The sequence below is a fragment of the Zonotrichia leucophrys genome, unplaced genomic scaffold, assembly GCF_028769735.1.
Source record: "Zonotrichia leucophrys gambelii isolate GWCS_2022_RI unplaced genomic scaffold, RI_Zleu_2.0 Scaffold_119_139060, whole genome shotgun sequence".
NCBI classification, from domain to species: Eukaryota; Metazoa; Chordata; class Aves; order Passeriformes; family Passerellidae; genus Zonotrichia; species Zonotrichia leucophrys.
The window spans coordinates 104,215-130,239 of NW_026992324.1; the positions used below are offsets into that span (position 1 = coordinate 104,215).

Sequence of the window (26,025 nt, forward strand, 5' to 3'; positions counted from 1 at the left end):
AGAGCCCCAGTGTTTCAGGGGCAGATTGGAGTGGCCTTCCAAATCCCAAGTTCAGCCAGACCTGTCACGTGACCCCTGGGAGACCAAGGCAGCCATACCTATTTTGTGTTCCCTTGGCTCCACAGGGTCCTGCAGTGTCACAATGGTTCTCTTGCTTCCATGATTGTCGCAGACTTCTTTTCATAAAAATGCTTTCTTTAGGATTTTCCCTTCTGGGAAGCTGAGGCCCCAGAAAAAGTACGTAAACCATGGTTATTTGCTGCTGTGGAATGCAACAGGTGCACCTGTGATTGGCCCATATTGGATGTGTATAATTAATGGCCAATCAAGGACCGAGCTCTCTCTGGGACAGAGTATGAGAGAGCTCTTTTGTTATTAATTCTTTTCTATTCTTAGCTTAGCTAGCCTTCTGAGAACTTTTCCTTCTATTTCTTTTAGTATAGTTATAATGTAGTATATATATCATAAAATAATAAATCAAGCCTTCTGAACATGAGATCGACATTCTCATCTCCTCTCTTCACCTGTAACCCTTGTGACCACCATCACAATTGGTGACCCCTCGTCTGAAGAGCAAATCATCACTTGGTGAGACCTCCAGAGGAGCAACTGCTGCACTGGGTAAACCCCAAATTTGTGGCATTGATGGTTGCTTCACAAGTGACCACAGAAGTGGATTCTAGCCAGGAGCTGATGAACTGAAGATCCAGATTTGGACAGAGCTCACAGCAAGGCTGACCACAAAGAGAACCTTCTGAAAAGCCTCCAGGAAGATGGCCGAAAAGCTCAGCAGCATCGTGCAGCTGGCCAGAGCATGCTGGACACCTTCTCAAAGTACTGTTGGCTTTTCCCCTCTCAGTGATCCTGGCCTTCACAGATTATGGCTGCAAAGGTGTCGGGGTATTCCCACCATGGCCGAGATTCAGTTCTCCCTTTCAGAGGAGAAACTTACTGCCCTCTGGGAAGAATGGGGTGAAAAGGGTGGAATTCTTGGGATTTTCCTGTCAGAAAGAAATTTCTATGAGTTTTTCCAATGGGCAAAGCTTTTGGGGTTTTTTACAAATGTGCTGTATGCCCTGGATGTGTTTGTACGGGAATGAATGGAATCCATTTTCCAAGTCCTTTTGGACCGTGGATTCGGACACCCCAGAATTTACCTAACATTTAAGGCACTCTTTCCAGTCTTGGAAGGGAGAGCAGTTGTTTTTTCCTGGATTGCTAACTGCAACAGGCTCGTCCCATTTCCCCTGACTCCAGCAGGAGAAGATCCTTTGGAGGGGGACGATTTGATACTTCCCAGCCCCCGTACATCCCAGCAGGGATTGTAGATGTTGTCTGGAGCCAAAGTATTTTTCTCTGTGTTTTTCGAGCATGCTCAGATAGAGCCGTGTTTCTCCTCCCCTCTCTCTCTCCATGGGATGAAGAGTGGGTGGTGCCGCTCTGGCCGGTGCTGTGAGCACCACCCCTGGCAGCCCTGCAGGCCCCGCCACGGCCGGCCTCCTGGACCCTGCCTCGTTCAGAGATGGGGGCGACACCGATCTCCGAGGCCCCCCCTGCCGGGCCGGCGGGGCCACCTCCCAAACCCACTCTGCGGCCGCCTCCCCGGGCAGCCCTGCCCGCGGCTCCGCTGGCTTCTGCGCCTGCGAGCTCAGAAACACCGCTCCCTGCGCCTGCACCTGTGTTGCTGAGCAACAGTGATCCGGCGTCGCTTCTGTTGCGTCCCGCGGCTGCGTCGATGTTGCTAGGCAACAACGATCCTCCGCCGCCATTCCCCCTGGCTGTTCTGCCGCTCCACGTGCACATTCCGCGGGAGATGCAACTGTGCCTTCCACCGAGCCAACCCCAGAGGCAGGGGCAGAAGACACTGCCGACCCCGTGCCGTGCTCAGCAGGCTCTCCCGCAGAGGCAGAGAGTGCGTCTGCGCTGCCGCTCCTGGAGCAAGCGAAACAGCAGCAGCGCTTTCCCGCGCAGCCCCGCCGCCTCTACAAGCCACCCCAGCAGTTCTGCCACCATCGGGGACTTTGTCCTCCGTACCTGTGTTATGAACAAAAATTCAGGTAATATTTTTTTTGTGAGAAAAAGTTACAAAAAGGCAGCCAGATCACTGTCCCTGCCAAAGTTCTGCGTGTTTTGTTATTGCAATCACGGGTCGTTGTAGCTGATCGCTCCCTTTGTATTAGCAGAGCCTTGCCCGAGGCTTAAGTGTACTTTTCCCAGAAAAGTGAGGACACCTGAGAGGGTGGGGGGGTTATGCAAAGTGACTCCAAGACCAGCATGCTTTATGAGACCCCAACTCCAAACGCAAGAGAAAACCCCAAAAACAACGAGCCAAAAAACAGTTGAGAGACTGGAGTGATGTCTGGACATGAGGAGCTGAGTGCTGAGCCTCCAGAGACGCTGGAAACCTTCGTTGATCCTCACCCTGTCTTCGAGAGCCCCTGGGCCATGTCTGGGAGGAAGTGAGACTGAGACGAAAACAACATCTGATGGGGACCCCACGCCCCAAAGCTCCCACGAGGACGGATCCCCCGGCTCTGCCCCTAGTGGACAGAGCTGCGCATATCCTCCTCCTCTGAGTTGGGATCCGATGAACTGGGACTGCAGCCCGCCGCTGCCAATCCTGAGCGATCCTAGAAGGTTGAAAAGGTAGAGCAGTCTCCTGACCCTACACGGGGGACGGAACCTTGAGAAGATTAAGATGGCCATCAACCAGGACAGTGGTGGAAAGATCTAGGCAAACAGAGGAGACCGAGAACGGGATTGGTTTATGTAAGGGGGGTAGAGGAGAGTAGGATGGAGTGAATGGGAGCCGTAGCCACCTTTCCTATCTCTCCACTTCTCCATCCCGCATGGGCCGGCGGCAACAGGGGAATGCGATTAATATGCGTGACACCGGTTTAAGAATAGAGGTATAGGGGAAAAGGTAAATATTTCTATAGGGTACGAAAGATATGGGTCCGAAGGGGACGGCAGATTGTGCCCAGAAGGACTGCGGGTAGCATTTGTAAGTCTGAGAAACGAACATTTTTAGTAAAGATTAGTAAACTAAAACCCAGCAAAAGTAAGGAAATCGAAACCCACAACTTGGTTTTCTTTTCAAAACGGGTGAGCCCAAAGGCGTAGGCACTCCGGCATTTTCCTGCGGGAGTCAGGCACACCTCAATCAGCCGAGCTATCGTGGACATTGTCCCTGGTGTATGCAACAACCTTACGGGGGTGGGCAATCAGAGATGGCACTTCATAAAAGCCTGAAAAATAGAGAGAAGAAAGAAGTTCAATGGAGGCGAGACTGCCTCAAACAGGTATCTGAACTGTGTAGATTGCACCTTGGATTTTACCTGAAAAGGAGGAATTCGTAAAAAGCTGGCAAAACAGAGGTAACATCCCATAGGTCCCTTAGAGAACTGTAGAAGAAGGAGTAGTGTATAGAGGCCACAGATGGATAGAAAAGTGAAAATATACCAACTGAGAATGCACATTTAAGGGGCAAGAGATTTGCCCTGGTGTGGACGAAAGATACAGAGAGGTCCAAAAAAGAATTAAAACAGCTATATACTATTAAGCAAAGCATGTACCTGCTGTAAAGAGCACTTGAAGATATGTGAAGTGAGGTTCAGGCAAGAAAAAATAAGGACATATATTTAGCTATAAAAGATGGACGACTTAAGCCCGCCTGTCTCCCTGCAATAATAATGCTATTATGCAACCTCATATGGGAAACGATCTTCCCCTGACCACCATACCACTTGCGTCAAAGCTCCTCTAATAGCTGCCGTGAAAACCCAGTATTAGTAAACTACAACTTAGCTCCCCAGCCTTAGCCATACGAAATGCCTAACAAAGAGCAATAATTAGCTATTAATATCACCGGTCTCCCACCCAGGGACCCTTAACCCCCTAGTGGCAAAAATCTCCCGCCAGAGAGCATAGAATACGTGATCAGAAACAGGGAAAAGATACCCCAAAGAGAGGATGTGAGGGGGCCGACTGTACCTATCCCCTCCGGCGAAGCCTTTCCCCTAAGAGCAGAGAGTAGCCAGGTGTCGGCGGAAGCCGCCTAATGTCGAGTGAAGGAAAAACAAGAAAGAGTTGGTGATTTATTCCGGGCGCCATGACTTTTAGCATACTACACTTGGGGGAGATGCCATCCTGACCCCAAAGAGCCGATGAAGGTGTGCTGGCAAGAATTCGGAAGAAAGAAAGCCACAGACCCGGGGCCAGGGTCAGAATGCCCACGGCCAGCGAAAAAACAGGAATGAATGGCCAAAAAAGTGCTATTGGATAAACGGATAAAGGGTCAGTTAAGAATCAAGCCCATTTGGGAAAGTGCGCCAGAGAAAGAGAAGCTCCTGCCGCCGGCTGAATCCAGGAACTCCTTGTACCTGCAAAGACAGAAAGAAGTCACAATGAACAAAGATAAGACACAGAGTCTGAAGAGAAACAAAGAAGGAAGATTGACAAGAAAGGGACATTAATGAGTTATTAGAGAGACTAAGGGAGTCTCAGAGAGGACGCAGAGCAAAGAGCCGCAGTCATGGGCGAGCGAGAAGTGCACCGTGAGACGGTCCCCCAGGAGGGGAGAAGAGCCTCTTGTCAGAGTTCAGATGGGTAGCCCCCAATCCCGATTAGTAGAACTTATCAATAACTTGGAGTCCAGATCACCATCAGAGAGAGTTTTAGTGAAACCCCATTTCATTGCAATACAAACCAAAAAAACATCTGAGAGCTGAGATAAAAGGAGGCTACACTATGGGGCTGAGTGACAAATCAGAGTACGCTTCGTAAACTTGAGTGACCCCTAAATGAGGAATACGAATTTTGGTTGTAAAGACAGAAGTTTCCCAAAAAGAACATCAGATTAGATCAAAAACACAAAAGATATCCAATAGCACAAACTGGCCAAAAACATAACTATTATATGTGAAAGAAAAGTACTATTTTTTTGATAGGGATGTGAGTGAGTCACAAGCAAAGTAACCTCAACTTCCAGGCAGGTGGAAGACGCATGAATGTGTGTGACTGCAACAGCTTGACAGGAGAAAATTTTAAGTTGACCATGCAAACAGAAGTTCCCATTTGAGACGTACTGTAAGCGTGACAGCAGCAGAAGCAACAAAGAGCTTCTTGCATTCAGTAGACACCACAAAAAAGAAACATCGACAAGATCCTCAAGCTTCCTTTTCAGATTTGAGAGCGAAGCCAAAAACCTCAAGGCGAAGAATGAGACGTGATGAACCAACAACATCCACAACACCATTATTTATACAAATTCCAACAAAACCTGAAAGAAGAAGAAGAATTCCAAAAGCCAGTGAAGACAATAGATTAGAAGCAAATCAGAAAAGCGTTAGCAAAAGAAAAGCATTTATTCCCGAGATCAAGAGATCTGACAATGCCAGTGACATATGATGCCCAAAGACAGAACCCGAAGTGAAAAAGATGAGTCATGAAATACTCAAAGATTTAAAGAAGGCAGCTCAAACTTTTGAGCTGAATTCACAATACTTCAAACAGCTATTAAGAGAGACATTCACTACATATGATCTCACACCATATGACATTCGAAGCATTGTAGCAATGATTCTCACTGACACCCAAAGCCTCGTCTAAGAAAAAAAGTAGAAAATATCTCGCTGAATTACAGAACAGATACCAAAGCGAGCCAAATGCAAACCTCACAGAAGAGCAGTTAGCAAAAGATCCTCCAAATGACAACCCAAGAAAACAAGCAACTAAGCTACCACGAAGAGTATTAAGTGACATCAAAGAAGCAGCAAAGATAGCAATTATGCAAATCGCACCTACAAGAGCTCCAGAAGTCCCGTTCTCTTGCATCAAGCAAGGTCCCACAGAGCCATTCATGTCGTTCATCGATCGACTCACACAAGCCGTAGATCGACAAGTGACGATAGAAGAAGCGAAGAAGCCTCTCTTAGAAAGCTTAGCCTTCGGCAATGCCAACCCAGATTGTCAACAAGTGATTAGCGCCATGCCAAGACAGCCATCCTTGGCAGAGATGGTAGAAGCATGCAACAAGGTGAGAACACCTCAGCATGTCGCAGCAATTGTGAAGAATGAATTGAAAGAAGAATGAGAGAATCAACTAAAGAGACATTCAAAAAAAGCAAGCAGAAGACAAGACCCTAGAGAAGATGCTAGAAAAAATACTGCATCAACAGAACGAAAACATTAACAAAGTTCTTGCGACGATGCAGAAAAAGAACAATCCCCCAAGAAGACAGTGCTATAGATGTAGACAGCTTGAACACTTGAAGAAGAACTGTGCACAAACACATACGCCAGCGCCAGTACAGAAGGCAGAGAAGCCAGTTTGCGCACAGTGCGAGAGAAAAAGACACCCTGCGAAAGAATGTTATTCCCAACAGATGTAGATAGAAATCCGTTACCGTATCCGAAAAACGCGAGGCGCAGCGCAGACCAGCGCGCTCAGACACAAGTACTAGCGGTGTCGCAAGAGCAGACGGAGCAATCATCAGTGAACAACAAGCAGACGCCCTCAGCAAAACCCTTAGCGATTCCACAGTGACCCAGACCTCCTCCCACCAGAAGCACAGTGCACATTAGCAGCTTCAAAATTAGTATACTTTCTAGACGAAAGTCATGCAGAAATACCAACAGGTGTCCGCGAAGACTCATATAAGAAGCAAGATTTCCTAATAATCAGACAAAATAAATGCAGTATTCTTAGACTCATTGTCTATCCAACAGTTATCTCAGCAGACAAAAATACAGAATTGACAGTGTTAGCAAGAGCACTTCGTCCACCATTGACTGTACCAAAAAACACTGTAGTTGCGAGAGCCTTTGCACTGCCGCCGCACGCAGTTAGAGAAGTCATGTCAATCTTCGACGAAGAAAGTTTCCCTATGAAAGAACATGTTGAAGTACTTACAACATGGGTGAAACACATAAGTCGAGACCGACCCACGCTCACATGCCAATTAACATGCTAAAAAACGTTAGTAGTATAAAACAAACAACTCTTCAAAACAGAGCTACAATCGATTATCTATTGCTCGCCCATAAACATGAGTGTGAAGAGTTTGAAGAAATGTACTGCATGAATCTCTCAGATCACTCAAAATCAATTCATAAAAGTATTAGAAACATAAAAGACAGCGTAAATAAACTTAGCGAAATCACAAAATCATAGATTGATCAACTAGCAAATTTCTTTGACATTTCTCCTATTTAGAGAAAAATCTTAAAAATAGAGTTTTATGTTTTAATAGTCCTACTAGTCCTCATGATTGTCGTCCCGTGCATTTTTGTATGTCTGAAGCGCGCCATAAATCGAGTAATAAAAGAAGTTTTCTTAGTGCAAACAGAAGAGAGACTCTGAGACCCTGGGAGACACGACGGGGACTGCAGCCCTGCCAAGCTGCCTAATCCTGAGCTGATCACTTTTAATAAAGGCATTAAAAAGGAGAAGAAGTCTCCTGGCCCTGTTTATTTCAGCTGGGGGCGCTCGTCCGGGATAGCCATGCTGCAAGATGACTCAAGACTGGCCATCTTGGAACTTCAGGACAGCTGGCTATCAGGACCAGAGGGATCAGCTCAGGACCAGCGACACAGAGGAGCACCGGAGCACCGGATTGGTGAGAAACCCGGTGGCGGTAGAGGGAGACGTGCGCATGTGTGTGTGAATGAGACGAAGGCCAGTAGCCGGACATTCGAAGTGAGAGCGGACCCCTCAGTACTGCGTTTCCGGCTTTTCGCAAGAAACCTGGCCAGGAAAATGGGGGCGGTGCTTGGAATTAATGTGAGTGAGCCATCTCCCAAGGGGGAATAAAGGGCCCCCCCCCTCCGGGCGTGTGGAGGGAATATTTGTATGAGTGGCACGCACCCAAAGTAAGTCCTGACAGAGGGAAGTCAGGCAGATTTGTAAGTCCTGAGAAGGATTCGGGTAGCATTTGTAAGTCTCGAGAAAGATTCGAATAAGATTTGTCAGTCCCGAGAAGGATTCGGGTAGCTCACAAGCCCTGCAGACAAAGTAAGTCCTGACAAAGGAGTCAGGCACAAACCCCAGCGAAGGAGGCTGTGGTTTGCTTTTAAGTCCTGATACGGTGAAGCCTAAAAATTGGCGGGTTAGGCAAACTAAAAATCAGGCATTTGTTTTTCCTGACTGAGGGAGTCAGGCACGACCCGGGAGTCAGGCCGAGGCTTCATGTGTTCAAGTCCCGATAGATGTAAGACCTGACGTGGGGGAAAATTGGGCAATCAAGAGATTGGGCAGTTGTTTCAGTATAAAGTCCTGAGCATCAGGCAGAAATTTGAAGTTCAATGGAGGAGGCTGAAGCTCCTCAAACAAGGTTTTCTTGAAAATACTGGTCAGTAGAGGCACCTTTGGGATTTTTTACCTGTAAAATGGGAGGTGTAATAGTAAAAAGACCGGCAAGAGACTGAGGTATATACATCCCAATAGTCCCTTAGGAGAACTGTTAGTAAAATGGGATTTTATAGAGGCCACTGAGGGATTAGATAAAGTGAAAATGATCCATTATTGTATGGAAGTGTGGCCGGAATTAGAGGTGCAAGGAGGATTACCTTGGTGTGGGACGAAAGATAAGTAGATGTGCCAACAACTAAATAATTATCTGACAGCTCGAGGTGATACTGATCCTGAGCAATTACTGCATGTATCTTGCTGGGTAAAGAGCACTGTTGAAGATGAAGGGGTGTGAATTTGTAAGGTACAGAGGAAGAAAGAGGGGAATGAAGGAGGGGATGATAGGACTAGTAAAGATGGGATCCCTGGATTATTTGCCTCCTTCTGCCCCTCCACCTTATAATCCTCTTCTTCAAGCACCTCAAATGGCAGGTCCGGTTCTTCCCCGGCTGCCATCTCATCCTTCTACCTCTTCAGCTTCCGCTATGATAAACCCAGTATCCCTCCAGCTCCTTCTGCACCACCACAAGTGCCTACTCACCTGCTGCATTCTCCACCCCTTCTCCAGCTGCACTTAATATTCACTCAGGCTCTTCTCCCCTTCCTATTGCTGTCCCTTTACCTCCTCCTAGTTGGGGCAAAAATGCCTCCTCGCCCAGTAGATGGCTATCAGCAAATACACCTGCTGATGGGCAGAAAGTTCAGGGTAACCCAGATATCCCTCAAGGTAGTTTGGCATCTGAAGGTGGGCCGTACTGTAGCACCAGATCCAAGACCTCCAAGGCAGAGAGACTCTTTCCCCTCAGAGAAGTTCCTATGGGAGGAGTAGCGACAGGTGTTGGCTTTGTGAATGCTCCCCTAACTGCTTCTGAGGTGAGAGGATTCAAGAAAGAGTTGGGGCATTTAGTTGAGGACCCAGTGGGCATAGCCGACCAAGTGGATCAATTTCTAGGTCCAAATATCTACACTTGGGGGGAGATGAATTCCATCCTGAGTATATTGTTTTCCCCAGAAGAGGTCCAGATGATTAGGGTGGCTGGCATAAGAATTTGGGAGAAAGATAACCATCCAGGACCCCAGGTGCCATCAGGTGAACAGAAATTGTCACTAACGGATCCCAGCTGGAACCCTAACCAGGAGGAGGGGAGGAAGGCCATGATGGAATATAGGTCTTTGATAATACGGGGGATCAAAGAGTCAGTTCCCAAAAGAACTAACACCCGATTGGCATTTGAGGGTACACAGGAGAAAGAGGAAGCTCCTGCTGCCTGGCTTAATCTCCTAAAGCCGAACTTCCAGTTGTACTCTAGAATAGACCCAGACACCCCAGAAGGTCAAATGCTACTAAAAGTCCAATTTGTTACCAAATCTTGGCCTGATATATGGAGAAAACTGGAAAAGATGGAAGATTGACAAGAAAGGGACATTAATGAGTTATTAAGAGAGGCATTGAAGGTGTATTTAAGGAGGGAGGAAGAAAAAGCAAAGGCCAAGGCTAAGATCATGGTTGCTGTAGCTAGGGAAAGTGCAGGGTGGGCGGGTCCACCACCAGGAGGAGGCAAGGATAGGCCTCTTGTACTGTCAGGTGCAACGGGGATAGAGACACCTCAAGTCCCTTTGAGAGAACGATATTGCTATTACTGTGGAGAGCCAGGACACATCAGGAGGTTTTGTAGAAAGCTCAGTCTCAATGTGGCAATAGCCAGGGAACAAGATAATTTAGGGAACATCCTTAGAGGTGACGAGTAGAGGGTCAGGGGTTCTACACTTTAGGGGATCTGATGCCAAATCTAGAAGAGCCCTTGGTAAACTTTGAAGTGGGACCCCTAAATGAGGAATTTGAATTTTTGGTTGATACAGGGGCAGATAAGTCCTGTCTCAACAAAGTAACATCTGAAGTTAGACAAAAAACAGCTAGGTAGAAAGGATATCCAATACCACAGAAACTGGCCAGTAACACTAAACTTGTAATAAGTAATGTGAAAATAAAAGGTATCTTATTGTTGTCTTGTTGTGTGTGTGGAAGTGAGTCACAAGCAAAGTCAGCCTCAACTTCCCGGGCAGGTGGGAAGGGGGCAGTGGAAGTGTGTGTGTGACCTGCAAACCAGGCTTGTGGCCCCCGGGCGGGTGGGGGCTGTGACCAAAGTGTGTGTGTGTGTGACCTGCAAACCAGACTAGTGCTCCCCAGATGTGTGAGGGAGCCGTAGCTGTAAGAGTGCGAGTGACACGCAGGCAGCCTCACAGGTGAATGTGCACCAGAGGCAACCAGAGTCAGGGCCCTTCCAAGAGGCCCAGAGATAATGAGACCTGTGGGCCAACCCCAAGGTGAGAGGGGCTATAGGGACCTGTGATTTTCTAGCAATAAGTTTGTGCCTTAAAGGTGTGGAGGAATGTGTGAAAGTGAATGATAAATGAGAGAGTGAATATAAACGAGTTAGAATAGAGGTAATGTAGATTGTGCATTACAAGTTTTACCACATCTCCTTAGAGGGAAGTGTATTGTGTAGAAGAATGGTGTAAGGAAAAAAAAAAATAAGTGTAAGGGGTTGAAAGAAGTATTTAGGCTGTAAGTGAAAGTAAGAAACAGAAGCAAGAGATAAATAAATAAGATGTTGAAAAATAGAACAGAAAACCAGTGAATTAAATACACAGAAAAATAGGAGAATAAAAGTACTTTGGGAGTTAAGTTAGCTGAGAAATACAACTCATTGCAAAATACAGAGTATATAGAAGTTGATGAGGGAAACACACAAGCTATGGAAAAGAGAAATTACCAATAACATTAAACAGAGAAACTGAGTTTTGATAAAATCATTAAATAGCAGACCATTAATGCCTGTGTTTGAAAGCTGGTTTCAGGTACTCTTCAATACTAATTCGACTGCGCAGACCAAAAGAAAAAGGTTGGACTCACGTCACTCTCACCTTCTGGCATTGGGCCAGACTCCCAGTTTTTCCCTCTGGCATTCTGGCATTGGACCGGACTGCACCCCATTCTCCCTCGGGCATTCTGGCATTGGCCCGGACTGCACCCCATTCTCCCCCTGGCATTGGACCGGACTCCACCCCTTTCTCCTTCTGACATTGGGCCAGACTCTCAGTTTTTCCCTCTGGCATTGGGCCAGAGTCCACACCACTCACCTCTGGGCACTGGATAAGGATTCATCCACATCACAAGTTAATTCACCTGAGTATACTGTGATTTAAAGATGACTCTCAGGAGGAAGAGTCAAAAAGACTGAACTGTATGGGAAAAATTGGTATCAAGAGTTCTAATACTGCTTAAAACGTTTCAAAACTGTTCTGTGTAAACTATGTTGGTAAAATGTTTAAGGCTGTAAATAAGTAATTCTGGTTTAAGTTCCCCAATTTATTTCTAAAGACTCCAGGTTAATCCTCTACAGAACACTCCCCTGGGGGGGGAAACCAAAATTGGTAGGGAATAGACCAAGAGGGGTTTAACCAGAGAAGCGGGTAGAAGGGACTCTAAAGAGCTTGGAAGCTTCCTCTCAGTAAAAAAAAAATTCCCCAAGAGGCAAGGCCGGGTGGGCAGGCTGTGCAAGATGACCCATACCGGACTCTTGGGAAGGGTAGTACTGATGGCTCTGATTGCTGGTGGTGCTCCGGGGAGCCCAGCTGAGCTGTGCAGTGAGTGCTACCAACCCCTCTATAAGGAGGAAGTGAGCTCCTTGTCGAGAGTCCACATCAGTTCAAACCCTGATTGTGTTAACCCCTCCCAATTGGTCCTTTATCAGAAAAATAAGAGAGTGTATTGGATAGCCCAGAATACTGCCACTTTTAGGCAGCCACTCCTAGGAGAGTGCCCTGTAGGGGAAGCCTGGCTGTGCTTTGAATGTGATGCTGCTGAAACAAGCTCAGCAGATCTAGTAAAAAGCAATGGTGAAAATGGTAAGAAAAATTGTTTGTTATGAGTATTTATATGAGTGTACTGGAAAAGAGATAAACCCCTTGTGGAACACATTTCAGGAGAGCTCTAAACCCCTAAGTTTGATCTCATCTGGCAACTGCATTGCTAGAGGGATAAAACCTTTTTTCTTATTACCCAAAGAAACTGGATCAAGTTTGGGAGTTCCTATATATAATGATTTGGGAGAAATTAAACAAAACCGGGAAAGTGAAATAGAAATTGAGAAAATCCAAAATTGTCAAAGCCAAGTTCGGACCCCAATATCTATGTTAAACAAAGTCATCCGGCTCCAGGCAGTATTAAAAATAATGAATTCAATTATTAGGAACATTTCAAACGAAATAAAAAGATTAGCATGTGTAAATAATCAAGAACAAACTCCTACACATGATCTTAGTAGGTGGGAGAACCTGGAGATTTTCAAAAAAGATGTATGGGAAAAGGTATTTTTTCTTGCTGTGTGTGTACTTGGAAGATTGCTCTTTTTATTATGCTTATTTTTCTGTTTCAGTAAAATAGTATTTGCCGTGCAGACCAACCTGAAGAAATCAAAGAAAGTAACAAATTTAAGTAACTGTGATTACCAAAGTGCACAATAAATTTATAGTCGATTCAAAACAAAAAATTGTAAGTTGATGCGAGCTTAAAATTTAAGCTCGATCAAAGAAAAAGAGGGGGGACTGGTTTGAACAAAAATTCTGTTAATTTTTTTTTGTGAGAAAAGGTTACAAAAAGGCAGCCAGATCACTGTCGCTGCTGAAGTTCTGCGTGTTTTGTTATTGTAATCACGGGTCGTTGTGGCTAATTTCTCCTTTTGTATTAGCAGAGCCTTGCCCCAGGCTAAGTTGTACTTTTCCCCAGAATAGTGAAGAGACCTGAGAGGGTGGGGGGGGGGCAATGCAAAGTGACTCCAAGGACCAGCATGCTGTGTGGGACCCCTACTCCAAACAAATGCATGGAGAAAACCTTAAAAACAATGAGCCACCTAAGAGTTAAGAGACTGGAGAGATGTCTGGACGTGAGGAGCCAAGTGCTGGGCCTGCAGAGATGCGGAGTCCCTCTCGCCCTGACAAAGGGAGTCGTCCCCCACGCGGAGACCGGGCGGACGGGGCCGGGAAAAGTAACATTGGATGGGATCACCACGCCCCAAAGGCTCCCACAAAGACCTCATCCCCAGCTCTGCCCCTGGTGGACAAAGCTGCGCATGTCCTCCTCTTCTGAGTCGCCCTGGGAGAGATGACGGGAGACTGCAGGCCCGCCAAGCTGCCCAATCCTGAGCTGATCAATTTAATAAAGGCATTAAAAAGGAGAAGAAGTCTCCTGGCTCCTGTTTATTTCAACTTTGTGCCCCAGCACTGTTAGAGGACATTCCCTGTCATTGGTGCAAGCAGCTGGAGACATAACCACTGATTGATTTGGGGGCCACAGTCTTGATAAGTGCAGAGGTGGTTAAATAACCTGTCATGAGGGAGTTCCCTCAGAGCAACTGGGATGCCAGAAAGAAGTGAACAGCTCACCACAGCCTGGCCCACTTGGCTGCTTTTCCTTCTGACCCTCCCGGGTGAAATAAACAGGGCCAGGAGACTTCTTCTCCTTTTTAATGCCTTTATTAAAAGCGATCAGCTCAGGATTGGGCGTCCCGGCAGGGCTGCAGTCCCCGTCGCGTCTCCCAGGGCGACTCAGAGGAGGAGGATATGCGCAGCTCTGTCCACTAAGGGCAGAGCCGGGGGATCCAGTCCTCTTAGGAGCCTTTAGGGCGTGATGTCCCTGTCAGATCTTGCTTTGTCAGTGCGGTCCCTCTCAGTCTCGGCGCTGGGGACGACTCCCTTGGTCAGGGCGAGAGGGACTCCGCATCTCTGCAGGCTCAGCACTTGGCTCCTCACGTCTGGACATCACTTTAGTCTCTCAACTCTTAGGTGGCTTGTTGTTTTTAGGGTTTTCTCGTTGCATTTTGGAGTCGAGGTCTCAAAGCCTGCTGGTCTTTGGAGTCACTTTGCACAACCCCCCCCCCCCCAGGGGTCTTCCCTATGCTGGAAGAGAGCACTGCCTCGGGCAAGGGCCATCACCCCACCCCAGCCAGGGCCTTTACTAATACAAAAGAGGAGATAAGCTACAATGACCGTGATTACAATAACAAAGCACGAAGAACACTGGCAGAAACAGTGATCTGGCTGCGTCTCTGTAACTCTTTCTCACAAAAAAAATATTAACCGAATTTTTGTTCATTACAGTCCCCCCTCTTTTTCCTTGATCGAGCTTAAATTCTTAAGCTCGCATCAACTCACAATTTTTTTGTTTTGAATCTACTATAAATTTCTTGTGCACTTTGGTAATCATGGTTACTTAACCTTGTTACTTTTCTTGGTTTCTTCAGGTTGGTCTGTACAGCCAATACTGCTTTACTAAAACAGATAAATAAGCATAGTAAAAAGAGCAATCCTCCAAGTCTACACACAGTGAGAAAAACCACCTTTTCCCATACATTTCTTCTGAAAATCTCCAAGTTCTCCGACCCACTGGGATCAAGTGTAGGAGTTCGATCTTGATTATTTACACATGATAATCTTTTTATTTCGTTTGAAATGTCCCTAATAATTGAATTCTTTATTTTTAATACTGCCTGGAGCCGGATGACTTTGTTCAACACAGATATTGGGGTCCAAACTTGGCTTTTATAATTTTGGATTGTCTCAATTTCTATTTCACTTTCCCAGTTTTGTCTAATTTCTCTCAAATCATTATATATAGGAACTCCCAAACTTGATCCAGTTTCTTTGGGTAATAAGAAAATTGGTTTTATCACTCTAGCAATGCAGTTGCCAGATGAGATCAAACCTAGGGGTTTAGAGCTCCCTTGAAATGTGTTCCAAAAGGGGTTTATCTCTTTTCCAGTACACTCATATAAATACTTGTGACAAACAATTTTTCTTACCATTTTCACCATTTCTTTACTTTTTACTAGATCTGCAGAGCTTGTTTCAGCAGCATCACATTCAAAGCACAACCAGGTTTCTCCTATAGGGCACTCTCCTAGGAGTGGCTGCCTAAAAGTGGCAGTATTCTGGGCTATCCAATACACTCTCTTATTTTTCTGATAAAGGACCAATTGGGAGAGGTTAACACAATCAGGGTTAGAACTGATGTGGACTCTCGACAAGGAGCTCACTTCTTCCTCATAGAGGGGTTGGTAGCCTTCACTGCACGGCTCAGCTGGGCTTCCCAGAGCACCACCAGCAATCAAGCCATCATTACTACCCTTCCCAAAGAGTCCGGTATGGGTCATCTTGCACAGCCTGCCCACACGGCCTTGCCTCTTGGGAATTTTTTCTGAGAGGAGCTTCCAAGCTCTTTAGAGTCCCTTCTACCCGCTTCTCTGGTTAAGCCTCTCTTGGTCTGTTCCCTACAATTTTAGTTTCCCCCTAGGGGAGTGTTCTGTAGAGGGTTAACCTGGAGTCTTTAGAAATATATTGGGGAACTTAAACTAGAATTTCTTATTTACAGCCTTAAACTTTTTTACCAACATAATTTACACAAAACAGTTTTGAAAACATTTTAAGCAATGTTAGAACTGTGATGCCAATTTTTCCCATACAGTTCAGTCTTTTTGACTCTTCCTCCTGAGAGTCAACTTTAAATCACAGTATACTCAGGTGAATTAACTTGTGATGTGGATGAATCCTTATCCAGTGCCCGAGGTGAGTGGTGTGGACTCTGGCCAATGCCAGAGGGAAAACTGGGCTCTGGCCAATGCCAGAGGGAGAATGGGGTGCAGTCCGGTCCAATGCCAGAATGCCAGAGAGAAAAAACTGGTGTTGAATTCTGGTCCAATGCCAGGGGGTGAGAGTGATGTGCGTCCAACCTTTTTCTTTTGGTCTTCACAGTCGAATTAATAATGAAGAGTACCTGAAATGGGCTTTCAAACACAGGCATTAATGGTCTGCTATTTAATGATTTTATCAAAACTCAGTTTCTCTGTTTAATGTTAATTGTAATTTCTCTTTTTCCATAGCTTGTATGTTTCTCTCATCAACTTCTACATACTCTGTATTTTGCAAGGAGTTGTATTTCTCAGCTAACTTAACTCCCAAAGTACTTTTATTCTCTTATTTTTCTGTGTATTTAATTCACTGGTTTTCTGTTCTATTTTTCAACATCTTATTTATTTATCTCTTGCTTCTGTTTCTTCCTTTTACTTACAGCTTAAATACTTCTTTCAACCCCTTACACTTAATTTTTTTTTTTCCTTACACAATTCTTCTACACAATACACTTCCCTCTAAGGAGATGTGGTAAAACTTGTAATGCACAATCTACATTACCTCTATTCTAACTCGTCTATATTCACTCTCTCATTTCTCATTCACTTTCACACATTCCTCCACACCTTTAAGACACAAACTTATTGCTAGAAAATCACAGGTCCCTATAGCCCCCCCCCACCTTGGGGTTGGCCCACAGGCCTCAGTATCTCTGGGCCTCTTGGAAGGGCCCAGACTCTGGTTGCCTCTGGTGCACATTCACCTGTGAGGCTGCCTGCGTGTCACTCGCACTCTTACAGCTACAGCTCCCTCACACATCTGGGGAGCACTAGTATGGTTTGCAGGTCACACACACACACACTTTGGTCATAGCCCCCACCCGCCCGGGGGACACAAGCCTGGTTTGCAGGTCACACACACACTTCCACTGCCCCCTTCCCACCTGCCCGGGAAGTTGAGGCTGACTTTGCTTGTGACTCACTCTCACACACACAAGACAACAATAAGGTACCTTTTACTTTCACACTACTTATTACAAGTTTAGTCTTACTGGCTAGGTTTGGTGCTATTGGATATCCTTTCTACCTAGCTGTTTTTGTCTAACTTCAGATGTTACTTTGTTGAGACAGGACTTATCTGCTCCTGTATCAACCAAAAATTCAAATTCCTCATTTAGGGGTCCCACTTCAAAGTTTGCCAAGGGCTCTTCTAGATATTGCATCAGGTCCCCTAAAGTGTAAAGCCCCTGACCCTCTACTCGTCACTTCTAAGGATCTTCCCTAAATTATCTTGTTCCCTGGCTATTGCTGCATCGAGACTGAGCTTTCTACAAAACCTCCTGACGTGTCCTGGCTCTCCACAGTAATAGCAATGTCGTTCTCTCAAAGGGACTTGAGGTGTCTCCATCCCTCTTGCACCTGACAGTACAAGAGGCCTATCCTTGCCTCCTCCTGGTGGTGGACCCGCCCCCCCTGCACTTTCCCTAGCTACAGCAACCATGATCTTAGCCTTGGCCTTTGCTTTTTCTTCCTCCCTCCTTAAATACACCTTCAATGCCTCTCTTAATAACTCATTAATGTTCTTCTCTTGCCAATCTTCCATCTTTTCCAGTTTTCTCTGTATATCAGGCCAAGATTTGGTAACAAATTGGACTTTTAGTAGCATTTGACCTTCTGGGGTGTCTGGGTCTATTCTAGAGTACAACTGGAAGTTCCGCCTTAGGCGATTAAGCCAGGCAGCAGGAGCTTCATCTTTCTCCTACATGCCCTCAAATGCCAATTGGGTGTTAGTTCCTTTGGAACTGCACTCTTTGATCCCCGTATTATCAAAGACCTATATTCCATCATGGCCTTCCTCCCCTCCTCCTGGTTAGGGTTCCAGCTGGGATCCGTTAGTGGCAATTTCTGTTCACCTGATGGCACCTGGGGTCCTGGATGGTTATCTTTCTCCCAAATTCTTATGCCAGCCACCCTAATCATCTGGACCTCTTCTGGAGAAAATAATATACTCAGGATGGAATTCATCTCCCCCCAAGTGTAGATATTTGGTCCTAGAAATTGATCCACTTGGTTAGCTATGCCCACTGGTTCCTCAACTAAATGTCCCAACTCTTTCTTGAATCCTCTCACCTCAGAAGCAGTTAGGGGAGCATTCACAAAGCCAACACCTCCCGCTACTCCTCCCATAGGAACCTCTCTGAGGGGAAAGAGACTCTCTGCCTTGGAGGTCTTGGATCTGGTGCTACAGTACGGCCCATCTTCAGATGCCAAACTACTTTGAGGGATATCTGGGTTACCCTGAACTTTCTGCCCATCAGCAGGTGTATTTGCTGATAGCTGTTTATCGGGCGAGGAGGCATTTGTGCCAAAACTAGGAGGAGGTAAAGGGACAGCAATAGGAGGGGGAGAAGAGCCTGAGTGGATATTAAGTGCAGCTGGAGAAGGGGTGGAGAATGCAGCAGGTGGAGTAGGCCCTTGTGGTGGTGCAGAAGGAACTGGAGGGGATACTGGGTTTATCATAGCGGAAGCTGAAGAGGTAGAAGGAGGAGTTTGAACAGGTGGTAATGAGATGGCAGCCGGGGGAAGAACCGGACCTGCCATTTGAGGTGCTTGAAGAAGAGGATTATAAGGTGGAGGGGCAGAAGGAGGCAGATAATCCAGGGGATCCCATCTTTCACTAGTCCTATCATCCCCTCCTTCATTCCCCTCTTTATTCCTCTGTAACTTACAAATTTGCCCCCCTTCATCCCCAACAGCGCTCTTTAACCAGCAGGCTACATACAATAAATGCTCAGGATCAGTATCCCCTCGAGCTGTCAGATAATTATTTAATAGCTGGCACATCCACTTATCCTTTGTCCCACACCAAGGCCATCCTCCTTGTAACTCTAATTCTGGCCACACTTCCATACAATAATGGAACATTTTCACTTTATCTAATCCCTCCGTGGCCTCTATAGAATCCCATTTTACTAACAGTTCTCCTAAGGGACTATTGGATGTATATACCTCAGCCTCTTGCCGGTCTTTTTACTATTACACCCTCCCATTTTACAGGTCTCAACAGTAAAAATCCCAAAGGTGCTTTACTGACCAGTAATTTCAAAAAGAACCTTCTTTGAAAAGCTTCAGCCTCCTCCACTGAAACTTCAAATTTTGCCTGATGCTCAGGACTTTATACTGAAACAACTGCCCAATCTCTTGATTGCCTAACTTTCCCCACGTCAGGTCTTACATCTATCGGGACTTGAACACACGAAACCTCGGCCTAAGAATCCGGGTCGTGCCTGACTCCCTCAGTCAGGAAAAACAACTGCCTGATTTTTAGTTTGCCTAACCCGCCAATTTTTAGGCTTCACCGTATCAGGACTTAAAAGCAAACCACAGCCTCCTTCGCTGGGGTTTGTGCCTGACTCCTGTGCCAGGACTTACTTTTGCCTGCAGGGCTTGTGAGCTACCCGAATCCTTCTCGGGACTGAAAAATCTTACGCGAATCCTTCTCGAGACTTACAAATGCTACCCGAATCCTTCTCGGGACTGACAAATCTGCCTGATTTCCCTCTTTCAGGACCTATTTTGGGTGCGTGCCACTCATAGAAATATTCCCTCCGCACGCCCGGAGGGGGGGGGCCCTTTATTCCCCCTTGAGAGACGGCTCAGTCACGCTAATTCCAATCGCTTTCCCCTGTTTCCGGCCGGCCCCTTCGCAGGAGTCCGGAAACGCGGTACTGAGGGGTCCGCTCTCACTTCGGAGGTCCGGCTGCCGGCCTTCGTCTCATTCACTCACACATGCGCACGTCTCCTGCTCCCGCCACCGGCTTTCTCACCAATCCGGTGTTCCGGTGCTCCTCTGCGTCGCTGGTCCTGAGCCGATCCCTCTGGTCCTGGTAGCCAGCTGTCCTGAAGTTCCATGATGGCCAGTCTAGAGTCTTCTTGCGACGTGGCTATCCCGGACGAGCGCCCCCAGCTGAAATAAACAGGGCCAGGAGACTTCTTCTCCTTTTTAATGCCTTTATTAAAAGTGATCAGCTCAGGATTGGGCGGTTCGGCAGGGCTGCAGTCCGCATCGTGTCTCCCAGGGTGACCCAGAGTAGGAGGATATGCGCAGCTCTGTGCAATGGGGGCAGAGCCGGGGGATCCGGTCCTCGTGGGAGCCTTTAGGGCGTAGTGTCCCCGTCAGATCTTGCCCCTCCTCGCTTATTCGGCTTGGTCTCTCCGCCAGGGATGACTCTCGTGGTCAGGGCAAGAGGGACTCCGCATCACTGCAGGCTCAGCACTTGGCTCCTCACGTCCGGACATCACTTTAGTCTCTCAACTCTTAGGTGGCTCGTTGTTTTCAGGGTTTTCTCATTGCATTTGGAGTCGGGGTCCCAAAAAAGCATGCTGGTCCTGGAGTCACTTTGCATAACCCCCCCCACCCTCTCAGGTGTCTTCACTATGGTAGGAAAAAAGAACACCTTAGCCTCGGGGAAGGGCCATCACCCAACCCCAGCCAGGGCCTTTACTAATACAACAGGGGTGAAAAGATACAATGACCCATGATTACAATAACAAAGCACGCAGAACCCTGGCAGGGACAGAGATCTGGCTGCCTTTTTGTAACTTTTGCTCACAAAAAAATATTAACCGAATTTTTGTTAATAACAGTCTGGACACTTTGTGCCCTGTGAATTTGCAGGCCTGTGCCAGGCTGAGCCCCGTGCAGCCCATGCTGAGGTCTTTTTTTTCTTCCTTCCATACAGAACAATTGGCAGGTTCAGCTCATCTCCATACTGCTCTTCCGAACGTTGGTGACTCTTCCACAGGAAAAGGAAAACAAGGCCCTGAAGACACCCCTGCGCCAGAGCCTGCTGCCCCTCGTCCTCCACTGCCATGATGAGAAGCGGCTTGTGGCACAGGTGAGGACTCGTGGGCTGCTGCTGTCCCCCTGGCAGGGGGCTCGGCTGCCTCCTGCCCTGGCACCTGCTGGGCTGCAGCCTCCTCCAGGCCTTGGCACAGGGACGCACCCGGGTGCTGCGCCCTGGGCTGTGGGGCCATCTCTGTGTCTGCTGCTCTCCAGGCTTCTCAGGAAACCCTGCTTTGTGTGGCCGAGTTCCTGAAGAGGCCAGATCTTGAAAGACTGGTGAAGAACCAGAATCTGTGGAAGTTCAGCAAGTGCCTGGTAAGGACAGCCTGCAAGCCCCAGCCTCAGCCCGGAGAAGCTCCCTGAGCGCGGTGCTCAGTGTGCGGGGAGGGCAGCTGTGGCCCTGCCCGCTGCTGCACCCAGAGGCCGCACAGGCTCTTCTCCAAGCTGCCGGGGGAGCCCCGGCCCGGCGGGGCTGCGGGGTGGGGCGGCACGGCGGCTCCCCGGGCAGCAGCCGGCCCTCTGCCCCTCCCCTCGGGAGCCCGGCGCCGGCGGCTGCCGGCCGCGCCTCAGGGCTGTGCGGGCAGGGGAGGCCGGGGCTGAGCCCGCGCCAACCCTTCCCTCCTGCCGCTCTCTCCAGCTGGCAGAGGACAGGAGCCGAGCGGCCGAGCACCTGCGCCGGGCCCTGCCCTACGTGCAGAGCCCACAGGAGCCCCTGCGAGCGGCGGCCATCAGGTTCATGGGTGAGCCACGAGCCCGCGCTCCCTCCCCGGCCCGCCGCAGCTCGGCCCCAGCCCGGCCTGCTGCCCCGGCAGCGCCGGACGGGCCCGGCGCCGTGGAGCCCCGCCTGGCCCGGGCATTGCTGCTGCCGCCCTCTGGCAGCCGTGCCCTGGAGCGGCAGCGTGCGGCAAGGGCCGGGCAGAGCCCTGCCGGGCCAGCAGCCCGTGTGGCCACAGCGCCGGCAGAGCCGCTGGCAGGGAGCTGTGCCGCCGGCGCCGTGACAGGCTCTGTGTTCACAGGCATGGCCGCGCGGCACCTGAGGGGGAAGAAGGAAGAGCTCCGGCTCATCTGCACTGGTGAGTGAGGGCAGCGGGCTGGCAGCGGGGGCTGCCGGGGCAGCTGCAAGCCCTGCCCTGGCTGTGGAGGGCTCTGCTCCCTGTGCAGACCAGGGCCAGCGTGGGCAGAGCACACAGAGATTTCAGGGCCACCTGGGCGATTCGTGGCCAGCAGCTTCGGGCTGCTCCCGTTGGTCCCTGCTCCCTCCTGGCCATGGCTAGAGCTGGCTGGGATGGCCCTGGCCGGGGGCTCTCCTCGGCTACCCGCAGATCCAGGATTTGACCGTGGCTCTGTTCCTTTCTCTTTCAGCCCTTGAACACCTGACAGAGGACACCAGCAGTGCCGTGTCGGACCTGGCACGTCAAACATTGTATGTCCTCCAGGCCCTGCAGAGGGAGCGATATTCTGTCTTCCAGAGGGTGCAAGAACATCTCTGCTGGGCATGGAGGACACGGCCTCGTCTGTCGCCGCTTGGCTGGCTGCGCTGCTGGAGCTCTGCAGAGAGCTGATGCCTCTTTCTGCTGAGGCCACCCGAGTCAGCGGGAATTTTCCTTTTCTTTCAGATTGTTCTTTTCTTTTTTTGTTTCTTCATTAGTATATGAATATAGAGTGTGTTGTAATACACAGACTCCCAGGAGCTTTCTTTTGCTGCGCAGGGTCTGCAGGGCATAGGGGAAGAGGGGGAAAAGGGTACCCTGGCTCAGCAACCTGCCCAGGTGTGCAGTGTTGCAGGGGAAATGGCCAGAAGCCCCTTGGCCTGTGGTGGTTCTGCAGAAGCCCTTGTGCTGGTGACAGAGCGGGTGGGCAGGGGCCGGGGCTGCGGGGACCCCTGTGAGAGCGGTGCCCGGAGATGGCCACAAGCCCTGTGCCAGGCAGGAAGCGCCATCCGTGTCCTCCTGCCCGTGTGCTGCTGGCTGCCTTGCTGAGGGCTCCCAGGTGCCCCTGGATGAGTCTGCTCTGGAGCTGCTGTGGGGCTGTGGCTCTGCCGCCGGGCAGCTTGGCCGTGCTGGGGCAGAGCCTGAGGGGACTGGGCCATGAAGGGAGGGCAGGCTGGGAAACCCTGACAGGACACAGCAGTGGGAAGGCACGAGGGAGATGTGTGAGGGAGTGGGTGGCTGTATCGTTGGCTGGGGGTAGCGCGTTGGAGACAGAGAGAGTACTCACCCCTATGTTCATGTTGCAAAAAGAGAGCATTTATTCTCAAGCCCTTCCTGCTAAAGGGCCTTGGAAAAACCCAGGCTGGATAATTTCGTTTCTCTGATATCCATGCCTTGTCAGATTCTGCCCAGTGAAATGCTGCAGCCTGGAAGAGATGTGACTGCGCGAGGCCCCTGGCAGTATCAAACCAGGGCTGGTACATTCACACAGCCCAAGCCAGCCTGCGCTGTGACACATGGCCACAGAGTGCAAGGCACAGCTCCAGGTGCTCCCCAGGAACCTCAGCTCTGGCAGCACTGTCTGCCCCAAGCTCCAGGGGCTGCAGTGGGAGCCCGGCTGGGCTCTGCCCTGGGGCCATCCTGCAGGGACAGCTGGGAGCAGGGAGCATTGCCTTGCCACAAACAGCCAAGCCAGGGCTGCAGGGCAGCTGCTCCAGCCTGGACTGCACTGTTGTGTGCTGTGCTCTGGGGCTGGGGCTCCCTGCACAGGGCACTGGACTGTTGTGCCACAGGAGACAGAAAAGCTTCAGCTTCAGCCTAACTGAGGGGGGTTCGTGGGCTGGGAAGAGTGGGGAGGCTCAAGGGGATTCACAGAGCTCATCCTGCTGCAAGGATGAGGAAAAGGGAGTGGGAGCGCAGCAGCGAGGAGAGCTGAGGGCTGGAGAGTGGCTCTGAATGACACTAAAATCCCACTGGACCTCTGAGACATTGCTGCTCCTCAGCCAGTGACAGGATGAGTCCCTAAATCTGGGGCTCAGCCTTCCTTGTGGTGAGGGGCACCAAGGAAGGCAACAGTGTGATGGAGACTGCGATGGGCTGGGAACTCACTGGGGGAAAAGAGGGAGCAGTTGGGAAGTAAAAGGAGGGTGGGAGAGAGAACTGTTCGGAGAAGGGCTGAGCTACAGCTTGAGCAAACTGAGAAATGTCATTTGGGGTCATGCCAGATTGATTTCATTTCAGAAGTTATTGAACAATTTTTTTTTGGGGGGGTTGTCATGTTTTCCCTTGGAGGTGTACACTCTGCAAACTTGAGATGTGCTGCCAAAATGCTCAAGCAAGTGCTGCAGGTCACACCATTTCTTCTTTGGCTGATTCTGGCCCGGTGCTGAGCTCCAGCGGAGCCCTGGCAGAGCCCAGAGCAGCCTCAGCACCCGCAGAGCCCGGCTGCAAGGAGAGAAAGCAGAAACCGCCTGTGAGCTGAGGGTTCCTGTGCCCTTGTCCCAGCTGCCCGCGGTGCCCAGGCCGTGCTCAGAGCGATGCCCAGAGCTGCCCATCCCTGCTGCCTTTGGCACAGAGCAGGACGTGTGCCCAGCCTGCAGCCAGCCAGGGCACATGTGACGGTGGTCAAAGGGGTCTTTGCATGCGGGAAGGGACGAGGATTTGACTCCATATTTCAGAAGGCTTGATTTATTAGTTTATTATATATATATGTCATGGTTTGACATTGGCACAAAGCCAGTGCCCCCATGAAAATACACTCTCCCTGGTTTCTGCTGTGAAATGTGACCAGGAATAAGCAAAGCAGGCCCCCACTTAGAAATAAAGAAAAGAAAACTTTATTAACGACACTACAAGTAAAAAGAAATACACAGGGAAAATGAAAACCTTCCAAAAACATTTCCTCCTGCCCCCACCAAATTTCCAATACATCCATCCCTCAGATCACCAACTCTCGGTCCATCACGACCCTTTAGACAATCAATTCTCTGTTCATCAAGAGGAGAGGAGTCCTTCTTGTGCCATAGGTTTCCCCAGGAAACACCGTCAAAACCTCGTGTTTGGTACGCTGGCAGTTTATATACAGACGTGAACAGGATGGGGCTGCTTTGATCAGCATCTAGAGCTTTTTATGTTTTCAGCATCAGTCTCATTACATGGTTATGACAATGGAAAGATGCGTACAGCTCGCTGACCAGGCAGCAGGCCAAAGAAACTTAATGTTTCCACATGACATAAATGCATCTAAGCCAATTACATAGAGCAAAAGCATACCGACAGTAGTTCTATCCAATCATCTTAAACACATGTAGCTTTGGTTAAAACAATAGCGGCCGATTCTCCAACACAACGGCTCGTTTATAAGAGACAACGAATAAAGCTATATTCATCAGCATAACCTTCCAGATATATACTAAATAAACTTGTTGCAACTTAGAAGGCCCATTACATAGCCCTATTGTCTTCACTACAGCTTATATATCTTTTTCTGCTGCTTTAGCACTTCCCAATTCTGGCTGTTTCTGCAGCCTGTCCTTTTTACAACCTTCCTAAAACTCTCTGATTTTTATGGATTCCTACACATGTGTTTCCATGTCACTCGTGGCACCGCCTGGAGAACATCTGCCATCGTGACCTCTTCCTTCCATGTCCAGTGCTCTCACCACTGCACAGAGACCAGAGCTGCTTCTAGGGTTTTCCTTTTAAGGATGCTTTGTCCCGTTCCAAAAAGAGCACAATCTCTCACTTTTGGGACACCTGTCCCCCCCAAATTTCACCCCCTGGGGCCGAGGTGTCTCAAAACTGAACCCTCTTGGCTTTGAGCCATTGCCTCCCCCTGGATGCAGTCTCTGTGTCACAGGAAACATGGTTCTGTCCAGGGCTATACGAGAAAAGTCCAGCTAAGGCCACTCCATCATCTCTTCTCACCTAAGATTCTTTCCCACTCTTCTGACATCTTTCACTTGCAGGAATTTTCATCACACTTGCCCATTTCTTCCTCTGTTTCATCTCTATCTCTCTTCTAAGAAGGTTATTGTTCTGCAAAGTTTTCATTGTCCAAAATAAGGGTTAAAATCTCGGGCTCAGCCCGCCCAGAACTCCCACAGTGGCCGGACACCTTCTTGCTGCATCCCCCCCCTCCCTTCCCTCCCTTCT

At 48.8% G+C, this 26,025-nt stretch overlaps 1 protein-coding gene across 1 annotated transcript; it reads left to right on the top strand.

The window, feature by feature from the left end:
- The first annotated feature begins 5,860 nt into the window (after positions 1–5,860).
- Positions 5,861–22,622, top strand: LOC135460894 (uncharacterized). The gene is made up of 6 exons (XM_064737867.1): positions 5,861–6,037; positions 20,838–20,993; positions 21,155–21,256; positions 21,480–21,681; positions 21,958–22,014; positions 22,304–22,622. Exons 1-6 carry the CDS (start codon positions 5,861–5,863, stop codon positions 22,501–22,503), a joined length of 894 nt encoding a protein of 297 aa, XP_064593937.1. The 3' UTR covers positions 22,504–22,622.
- The last annotated feature ends 3,403 nt before the right edge of the window (positions 22,623–26,025 follow it).